At 49.0% G+C, this 10,454-nt stretch overlaps 1 protein-coding gene and 2 long non-coding RNA genes across 6 annotated transcripts in view; 2 read left to right on the forward strand and 1 right to left on the reverse strand.

Moving 5' to 3' along the window:
• The window catches only part of LOC103460343 (plectin), an 81,856-nt gene extending 73,905 nt beyond the window's left edge, over positions 1 to 7,951 (reverse strand). For 3 of the 4 annotated variants that reach the window (XM_081612179.1, XM_081612177.1, XM_081612176.1), the window contains exons 1-2: positions 7,907 to 7,951; positions 4,479 to 4,686 (exon numbers count right to left, since the gene is read on the reverse strand). In XM_081612179.1, coding sequence (XP_081468305.1) covers positions 4,479 to 4,686; positions 7,907 to 7,936 — 238 coding nt within the window. In that variant the 5' untranslated portion in view covers positions 7,937 to 7,951. Of the gene's footprint in view, positions 1 to 4,478; positions 4,687 to 5,302; positions 5,390 to 7,906 lie in introns of those variants that run through there. The other variant, XM_081612178.1, reaches the window with a different exon arrangement.
• LOC145553573 (uncharacterized) lies at positions 162 to 891 on the forward strand. Its single transcript, XR_014089608.1, has 2 exons — positions 162 to 402; positions 496 to 891. It is a non-coding gene; the product is annotated as an uncharacterized LOC145553573 (long non-coding RNA).
• LOC145553578 (uncharacterized) lies at positions 7,563 to 8,361 on the forward strand. Its single transcript, XR_014089613.1, has 2 exons — positions 7,563 to 7,799; positions 7,914 to 8,361. It is a non-coding gene; the product is annotated as an uncharacterized LOC145553578 (long non-coding RNA).
• The last annotated feature ends 2,093 nt before the right edge of the window (positions 8,362 to 10,454 follow it).

The raw sequence follows: 10,454 nt of genomic DNA on the forward strand, positions 1-10,454 counted from the left end.
CACACCACACACACACACACCACACACACACACACACACCACACACACACACACACACCACACACACACCACACACACACACACACCACACACACACCACACACACACCACACACACACACACACCACACACACACACCACACACACACACACACCACACACACACACCACACACACACACACCACACACACACACCACACACACACACACACACACACCCCCTGCCCGCTCTTAAAGGCACAGCGCCCCAAACAGAAACACGACCGGCTGACAGAAACCAGAGGCGCAGCAGCCAGGGGTTCTGTTTCCTGTAGAACCGGGCCCAAATGGACCCCAGTGATGGGGCAGAACCTCCAGCTGGTCCTCCAACAGACCCAGATCTCTGGACTCCATGATACCAGGTCAGAACCAGAACCCGACCCCAAAGGAGCTGATTCAGCTGATTTAAAACTTTCTCCCAGATCACTGGCAGGTTCTGGTTTCTTCTTCTGCAGCGTCGGAGGAGCCTGGAGGTCCAGTCCCGGCTGAACAGAACCGGTCTCTGATCGTCTGGTAGTCCGGTAGGCTCGGTTCTGCTGTGGTTCTGTTTCTTCTGGTCTGAGTCAAACCAACCTGTTCCCCTCCTGGCCTGTGGGGGCGCTGCACCAAGAACCACTGAAGGAAACCACACAGAAACCTCTGAAACCAGACCCAGCAGCAGAACCAGAACCAGCAGCAGAACGTGTGACGCAGCATCGCATTATTTGCTGCAGACGGTGAAACGCTTCCCACAGGAACAACCACGGGGTTTCCTGTAGCTCTGGACTTTCTGAGCTGATTAAGTTTTTGCGATGTGATAAAATCTGGTATCTCTTGAAATGCTACAAAATAAAGCTGCATTTCCTCCTTCAGCCACTGGCTGCCATGTTGAGATGTCTGAGGTCCAAACAGAACCGGGTCGGTCTCTAGCAGAATCACAGCAGGACCAGGCTCGGATGTGCTAAGGTTTTATATGATTAGCTGTAGCAAATGCTAACTTTTTATGTGATTAGCTAGCAGGAAGTGAATTATTAGAAGTCAAAATTGTAAATCAAAGAAGAACGGCTAATTTTCAACCTGTTCAGTGGGTTTTTAAGCAGCAGGCATGATGGAGAAATGTTTTCAGACTCGTATCATGCAGCTTCTAAGTTGAGGGCTGTCGATCTGGCACTACAGGAGGGAAACAGAGCCGCTGCACTTCAGCTCGGTGTGAACGAAACCAGGGTTCGCTTTGGAGACGGAGGGCTGCGTCCAGCTGATCTATTAGGACGAGGCCCTCTGCTGCCCTCTGCTGGGTCCTGATGGAAACCCGAGAGCAGCTTCGGTTTTTATTTTATTTTATTTAATTGAAGGTGCTAGTATGGTGCGCTCTATAGTCCGAAAAATACGGTAATTGGTTTTAAAAGATTTTTTGAAAATGAATTATCTGCAAATAATGTCATCTTCGAGTGTCTGCTGTAGCAGTAGCAGCGGCGTAGTCATGTAATGTTCTCACCACTAGGTGGCAGCAGGTACAGAGCATTTACATTAAAACCAGAGAATTAGTGATGCTGAATGTTCCAGGTAGCGGTGAGAGCTTTGAATCTAGCAGTGATGGAAAAGACAGAGAAGCTCAGCAGGAGTTGGAAAGAACATGAGTCCATTTCCCACAACATGTCTGTGTGAAATGAGCTTCTCTATCTGGTTACTATAAAAACTAAAACCAGAGAAACTGAGATGTGGAGGAAAAGTTTTGTCTTCAGTTTCTGCCAGGAAATCATCTGTTTTCATCCAAACATGCTCAGGTTTCACACCAGGTGGTCAAATATACAGACATTTTGTACATGCAGCTCTTCATATTGTAACAGTGAATATGAAGTGAAATGTTTCCCAAATATTGTTGCTTCTTTCAGAATAAGAATTATTTTCTGTATTCTGGCTTTAAGATGCTGGTGGATTAGTTTGTAAAACACTTTGAAGTTTCTACAACTTCTTTAAATTTAACACCACAGTGTTGTTTCACTGTTCAGGTGTGTTTCTGAAGTGGACACGTTTAGTGCAATTTGAAATAAGAAATGTAAAATGTGATAAAAATACATTTTTGTGTTTGATTCCTATTCAAGACACTTTGATAAGAATGACTATAAATGTAATATACAGAGGATCTTTGATTGGCTGGTGGTGCCTGGTGATGTTTCAATGAAAATAATGAACCTCGGCTCAAAATGGTTGAAAAACGCTGGTTTAGAGCATCAGTAGTGAATCCATTAGTAGTTAACCTGGTTAGCTGTGGCTAATAGCTACGAGCTGTTAGCTAGCTACTGGCCACATGATTGTATTCTCAATTACAGCCGTGGCGGCCATATTGAAAGATGGGAAACATATGAAGTTCAAAGTATGAAGTTTATGACCCAAAACCCAGCAGAACTTCTGTTCACCTGGAGCGGAGCAGAACCGGGCTCCCTCCAAATGGACCGAACCAAATCAGATTTTGGGATGGAAATGTTTCATTTTGCTGTAAAATAAAATCAGAAACCGTCGTTTGACTGAAGAGATAAAAGCCGAGCAGACAGAGGTCAAAGGTCAGAGGAGGTCAAAGGTCAGAGGAGTCTCTGAGCTTCCTCCTCCTCCATCTCCCAGGGAGACGGCTTCCCTCCGGTCCAGTCCGGTTCCCCCACTAATTAAACACGACCAGAACCGTTCTGTCCTCTGCAGGAAGAAAGGAGCGACCTGCCGGACCTGCATACTGATGGGCCGGAGATTCTGGTTCTGACCGGATTCAGCTCCACATGCTGACCCCTGGTGGCCGTCCTGATTCCTGCAGCGAGGGGGAAAAGGTCTGCAGTCCTTCACTGGCCTGCTCCGCTTCCCCAGAACCAGAACCAGAACCAGCGCTCAGCTTCTATGCTCCACAGATCTGGAACAAACTTCCAGAAAACTGAAAAGCTGCTGAAACCCTGAGCTCCTTCAGCAATTCAGCTGTTAGGACTAAACTGATTATTGATCGATGGATTTTACGTGTATTGATGATTTATTGATGGTCCTTATCTAATATTTATCTAATATTTATCTAATATTTATCTAATATTTATTGCTCTCATCCACAATTGAAAACACAATTGAAACTGTTTTATGTTGATATAAAGACCCGACCCAGAACCAAACCAGAACCGACCCAGAGAACCTCAGACTCCATGCAGAAAGGCTCCAGCCTGGGAACTGAACCCACAACCTTCCCGCTGCAAGGCAGCAGTTCCACCAACTGGATCATTCTTAGAAACCAGAACCGGCTCAGATACGATCAGGGATTAAACCTGATTAAACAGAGAAACTAGTAAAATCATCAGCACAACAGGAAACCCGCTAACTGGGACATGCTAACAGGAAGCCAGCTAACTAGAAACCCACTAACAGGACCATGCTAAGTGGAAACATGCTAACTGAAGCCCGCTAACAGAAAACCTGCTAACAGGAAAGCGCTAATTGGGACATGCTAACTGGAACCAGATAACAGGATACCCGCTAACAGGAAGCTCGCTAATGAAAACCCGCTAACTGGGACATGCTAATGGATACATGCTAACTAGAAACATGCTAACTGGAAACCCGCTAATGGGAACATGCTAATAGGAAACATGCTAATGGAAACATGCTAACTGGAAACCCGCTAACGGGAACATGCTAAAAGGAAACATGCTAATAGGAAACATGCTAATGGAAACATGCTAACTAGAAACATGCTAATAGGAAACCCGCTAACGGGAACATGCTAAAAGGAAACATGCTAATGGAAACATGCTAACTAGAAACATGCTAACTGGAAACCCGCTAACGGGAACATGCTAATAGGAAACATGCTAATGGAAACATGCTAACTAGAAACATGCTAACTGGAAACCCGCTAACGGGAACATGCTAAAAGGAAACATGCTAATAGGAAACATGCTAATGGAAACATGCTAACTAGAAACATGCTAACTGGAAACCCGCTAACGGGAACATGCTAATAGGAAACATGCTAATGGAAACATGCTAACTGGAAACCCGCTAACGGGAACATGCTAAAAGGAAACATGCTAATAGGAAACATGCTAATGGAAACATGCTAACTAGAAACATGCTAACTGGAAACCCGCTAACGGGAACATGCTAAAAGGAAACATGCTAATAGGAAACATGCTAATGGAAACATGCTAACTAGAAATATGCTAACTGGAAACCCGCTAACCCAGTGGAGCCCAAAGTGGGTCCTGGACTCGTCCTGCGTGTTTCACCTGGATCAGCTGATGGATCATCAGAGGCCTGAGATGAACTTTGACCTTCTGAAAAGGTTCTTGCTGCCACCAGGGACAGAACCTGAACCTGCAGGATGCCGCGGACCGGGACCCACTTTGGACCCCCTGCTCCAACTGGAGCGCTGCGAAAACCGCCCGGCGTCCGTCCGTCCGTCTGCACGGCGGCCGCCGCCGCAGCGCCTCACCTGCGATCCGGATCACGGCCCGCTCCGCCGGGTCCAGAACGTCCCCCGAGGCCGACCTGGACCGCTTCATGCGCTGGTGCTTCTGCAGGTTCCAGGGCAGCGTGTCGCCCGGCAGCGGGCCGCAGCCGCCGGAGGTCCAGTCGCTGTCCTCCGACGCGGCTCGGACCAGAGGCCGCCGCCGCCGCCGCGTCGCGTCGTCATCCATGTTCTGGAGCGACACAGAGGGTCAGAGGTCACGGTGACTGCAGGTCACATGACCCGCTTCCATTGCTGAAGGCTCAGCATCAGCAGCAGGTCTGCAGTCTGGCCCGGTTCTGTTCAGCCCAGGTTTGATCCGGATCCCCACAGACCAGAACCGGTGCTTGGACCAATCAGAGCTCGCTTTGCTTTGACCTTTAACCTCTAGTTCTGGGTCCGAAATGCTGAGTCAGCTGAAAATCGTCTCTGGATCGGAACAGAACGGTTCTGACCTGCAGCCCAGGTCCAGACACAGAACCAAACAGAACCAGCAGAACCTCTTAGTAACCGGGCCGAACTGGGTCTGGTGGTTCTGGAGGACCTTCAGCTGACCCTCATCGGGATGAACTGGACTCTGATCTGGGCTCAGAACCTCCCGAACCCAGCGGGAGACGGTGAAGGCTGCAGAACCCAACCGGACCGGACCGGACCTGGTTCTGTTCAGTCTGCAGAACCCCCGCAGGTCCAGACACCCCTCTGCAGCAGCCACACCTGAAACCAGAACCGGACCCGGCTGGCTCAGACACCGGTCCATTTCTGGTTCCGTGCTCCATCGGAACCGAGCCTCCGTGTTCGGCTGTACTCACGCTGCGGGCCGCGGGACTCCGGCTCCAGGTGAACCTCCGCAGCGGACACTTCAGCCCGTCCGGACCGGGACTCGGACTCCCACCATCCTCCTCTGCAGAGGCGGCCGCGCCTGCGTACTGCGGCTTCCTGCCGGCGAGATGCTCCGGAGCTCCGACCGGGACCGGAACCGGGACCGGGACCGGAGCGACCCGCAGGCCGGGGGAGGCTGCTGCTGCTGCAGCCCGCATTCCTGCCCCTCCTCTCCGGTACCAGTCCGGCTCAGCTGCTGCTAATGGACCGCCTGCGCGTTCGCGTGGAGACCCGTCTGATGCTGACGGGAGCGCGCATTGCTGCTCGTTAAAGAGCCAGAGCAGAGCCCGGTCCAGTCTGATCCAGCAGCTGTCCAGAACCAGAACCGGTCCGGACTTCAGCTGCTTTTCAGTCCAGTTTGTTCTGATTTATTCAGCCGAACACAAAAGTTCACCGGTCAGAACTTTATCAGGATCCCGGACCTTCGCTGCATGCTATCTATTAGCATGCTAACCCCGGAGGCTTTTCAAGATGGCCGTCTTTATGAGCCTCAAACAGTTTATTGAAATCAAACGGTCCCATTTTCATAAGTTGGATTAACTTTAATCAGTGTCTCCATTTTGTTCCTCCGTAAGAAGTAAAGTAGAATCTGAACGTGGTTTAGCTTCGGCTAATGTTTTGTGCTAGCGTTTAGCTTTAGCTTCTGGAAAAATAACCAAAAAGACTTTTATATTTGTTCCTATTATTTGACACCAAACACAAACATCTAATCGGTGATTTTAGTCCAAGACTTTCTGGGACAACCATGGCGGCCATCTTGGAATATTAAAACATTATCAATAAATATGATAGTTTATTGATTATCATATCAATAAACATTTGATATGTAGTCATCTGATAAATATTGGCAAATTTATAAGAAAAATATATTTTCTTGATGACCATCTTGAAAATCATTAATTTTTCAGTAGTGAGCAGTCTGTTTATTTTATTTTGAAAAACCGTTTTCTGAAAACATCTGCACCAAGTTAGGTTCTGGATCTGCATCCGAAAATTCATCTGAAAAGATCTGCTGCATTATTAGGAAAGAAAACCAGCAAACATCCGCAGAGCCAGAAGAAGAAGAAGAAGCAGAAGAAGAAGCAGCAGAAGAAGAAGCAGCAGCAGAAGAAGAAGAAGAAGCAGAAGAAACAGTAGAAGAAGAAGAAGAAGCAGCAGAAGAAGAAGAAGCAGCAGAAGAAGAAGCAGAAGAAGAAGAAGCAGAAGAAGAAGCAGCAGAAGAAGAAGAAGCAGAAGAAGAAGCAGCAGAAGAAGAAGAAGCAGCAGAAGAAGAAGCAGCAGAAGAAGAAGAAGCAGAAGAAGAAGCAGCAGAAGAAGCAGCAGAAGAAGAAGCAGCAGAAGAAGCAGAAGAAGAAGCAGCAGAAGAAGAAGAAGCAGAAGAAGAAGCAGCAGAAGAAGAAGCAGAAGAAGAAGAAGCAGAAGAAGAAGCAGCAGAAGAAGAAGCAGAAGAAGCAACAGAAGAAGCAGCAGAAGAAGAAGAAGCAGCAGCAGCAGAAGAAGAAGCAGAAGAAGAAGCAGCAGCAGCAGAAGAAGAAGCAGCAGAAGAAGCAGCAGAAGAAGAAGCAGCAGAAGAAGCAGAAGCAGCAGCAGAAGAAGCAGCAGAAGAAGAAGAAGCAGAAGAAGAAGAAGAAGCAGCAGAAGAAGAAGCAGCAGAAGAAGCAGCAGAAGAAGCAGCAGCAGAAGAAGCAGAAGAAGAAGAAGCAGCAGCAGAAGAAGAAGCAGCAGAAGAAGAAGCAGCAGCAGCAGAAGAAGCAGCAGAAGAAGAAGAAGCAGCAGAAGAAGAAGCAGCAGAAGAAGCAGCAGAAGAAGCAGCAGAAGAAACAGTAGAAGAAGCAGCAGAAGAAGCAGCAGAAGAAGAAGAAGCAGCAGAAGAAGAAGAAGCAGAAGAAGAAGCAGCAGAAGAAGCAGCAGAAGAAGAAGCAGCAGAAGAAGCAGCAGAAGAAGAAGAAGCAGCAGAAGAAGCAGCAGAAGAAGAAGCAGCAGAAGAAGAAGCAGCAGAAGAAGAAGCAGCAGAAGAAGAAGCAGCAGAAGAAGCAGCAGCAGAAGAAGAAGCAGCAGAAGAAGCAGCAGAAGAAGCAGCAGAAGAAGCAGCAGAAGAAGCAGCAGAAGAAGAAGCAGCAGCAGAACAAGAAGCAGCAGCAGAAGCAGAAGCAGAAGAAGAAGAAGAAGAAGAAGAAGAAGAAGAGCAGCAGAAGAAGCAGCAGAAGAAGCAGCAGAAGAAGAAGCAGCAGAAGAAGCAGCAGAAGAAGAAGAAGCAGCAGAAGAAGCAGCAGAAGAAGAAGCAGCAGAAGAAGAAGCAGCAGAAGAAGAAGAAGCAGCAGAAGAAGAAGCAGCAGCAGCTCTGCCATCGTCCTGCTGCCACAGGAGCTTTTACATCCAATATCTCCATGTTGGGTTAAATGTTTCCATGGTGACGTTAATTAAAAGGTTAATAAATGTGGCAGAAGCAGAACCAGCAGGTCCAGATCAAAGGTTCTGATCAGATCAAACTGATCAGTTCCTGATGCCAACATTTAACACATTTTCATGTTTACCTCCCAGATTTCCTCTTCTGGTTCCTCCATCCGTCCAGAACTTCAGCAGAGCAAACTGGGCCACATCAGCGGTTACACAACTGGGCCATTGTTAGAACTGGGAGCTGAACTGGGAGCTGAACTGGGAGGAGGCATGAAACCAGTGGCTGCTTCACTTCCCAAGCAGAGGATTCAGTCCAACCAAGCAAGACGCTGCAGTTTCATGTTCAGCTCCGCCGGTCCGAACGGATCCACCGCAGAGCAACGGAACCGGACCGGATCTGCTGGGCTGAGGATTCAACCGCTCAGACATTTTACTTTATTTAGAAACTAAATCAAACATTTAACTTTTTATTTTTGTCCTTTTTAGGTGAAACGGACAGAAAAACAGACAAAAGCAAAATAAAACCAAAACTGATTTTGTTGGGATAAAAACATCTAATTTAAATAAATAAAACAGATTTTTTCATCCTGAGGTTCTGAGCGGTTCTGGTTCTGTTTCCCCTGAACCACAGTCAGTCGGCGTCCTGCTCAGGAAATCTGCTGCCCGCCGGGCGGAACCAGAGGCCTCTGCTGGTTCCGGCTGAAACTGAACCACATGCAGATCCAGCAACCTAACCTGGAACACGTTCCTGGGACCCACTGGAGCATTCAAAATGGCCGCCATTTTTCACAATGATTCTCAAAATGTCAGCATAATATTTAGCATTAAAATCTCCAGTTAGATGAGCGAGTTGTAGCACGTCGTAGCAAGTCATAGCGCGTCGTAGCGCGTTGTAGAGCGTCGTAGTGTGTCGTAGCACGTCGTAGCTCGTCATAGCGCGTCGTAGCACGTCGTAGAGCGTCGCAGCTCATCGCAGCGCGTCATAGCGTTCATATTTTAAACCATAGGAATCATATTGTATTCCCTTATTCTGGTGGACATTTTTAAAATGGCCGCCTCGGTTGTCATGGAGAAAATAACGTATGTGCTAAAATCTGCAGTAATTATTAGCCACAGCTCACTTACCACTAAGAATCTTAGCTAAGCTAATGCTAAAAACATAGTAAAACTAGCAGAAGCTAACATTAAGATGAAAGATCTTCTTCTCCTGCTGATGATGGTGTGAGAATCACTAACTGTCCTCCATCGTCGCTGCCAAGCAGTTTGAGCAGGAAGAACAAAGGAAAACATCCAGAGACACAAACGATGCGTGAAGCTCAAAGCCCATCTTGAAAAATGGCCATCATCCGGAAATTTCAGTGGCTGATGGGAAAATGAAGAACATCCGACCTGATTCCACTGTTGGTTCTGGAATCGGCCCGGTCGGCTGGTGGGGCGTGGTTCTGGCCCGGCTCTGTATCGGCCCGGTCGGCTGGTGGGGCGTGGTTCTGACCCGGCTCTGTCTGGTATCTGGATCAGAACCAGCGGTAAAGGCGTCTGGCTGCCATCGGTTACACAGTTTGTCTTCTGAGTTTAATGATGTAAAATGTTTATTAAAAGTTGTGCAAAGGTTGCCGGGTGGAACCAACGTTCATGTTTGTAGTTACACGCTGCTCTCTGTAGGGGGCAGCACAGGGCAGTTACACGCCGCTCTCTGTAGGGGGCAGCACAGGGCAGTTACACGCTGCTCTCTGTAGGGGGCAGCACAGGGCAGTTACACGCTGCTCTCTGTAGGGGGCAGCACAGGGCAGTTACACGCCGCTCTCTGTAGGGGGCAGCACAGGGCAGTTACACGCTGCTCTCTGTAGGGGGCAGCACAGGGCAGTTACACGCTGCTCTCTGTAGGGGGCAGCACAGGGCAGTTACACGCCGCTCTCTGTAGGGGCAGCACAGGGCAGTTACACGCCGCTCTCTGTAGGGGGCAGCACAGGGCAGTTACACGCTGCTCTCTGTACGGGGCAGCACAGGGCAGTTACACGCTGCTCTCTGTAGGGGCAGCACAGGGCAGTTACACGCTGCTCTCTGTAGGGGCAGCACAGGGCAGTTACACGCTGCTCTCTGTAGGGGCAGCATAGGGCAGTTACACGCTGCTCTCTGTAGGGGCAGCACAGGCATTACACGCGCTCTCTGTAGGGGGCAGCATAGGCAGTTACACGCTGCTCTCTGTAGGGGGCAGCATAGGCAGTTACACGCTGCTCTCTGTAGGGGCAGCATAGGGCAGTACACGCTGCTCTCTGTAGGGGGCAGCACAGGGCAGTTACACGCTGCTCTCTGTAGGGGGCAGCACAGGGCAGTTACACGCTGCTCTCTGTAGGGGGCAGCACAGGGCAGTTACACGCTGCTCTCTGTAGGGGGCAGCACAGGGCAGTTACACGCCGCTCTCTGTAGGGGGCAGCACAGGGCAGGTTTGGCTGCAAGAGGCAACTGGAGTTTCTGTATTAACCCTTTCAGGTTGCAGCAGCCAATCAGGTCTCTATTTTAGTTTGTGTGTAAATAGAATAATGCTTGTCGGTTTGTTAGCCTCGTGTTTTCAGGGAGACGTAATGAACACATGAACGCGCAGGCGGTCCATTAGCAGCAGCTGAGCCGGTACCGGAGAGGAGGGGCAGGAATGTGGGCTGTTTGTAGGTCAGGCCACGTTTTGCT

The sequence above is a fragment of the Poecilia reticulata genome, chromosome 11 (assembly GCF_904066995.2).
Source record: "Poecilia reticulata chromosome 11, P_reticulata-male-v2, whole genome shotgun sequence".
NCBI classification, from domain to species: domain Eukaryota; kingdom Metazoa; phylum Chordata; class Actinopteri; order Cyprinodontiformes; family Poeciliidae; genus Poecilia; species Poecilia reticulata.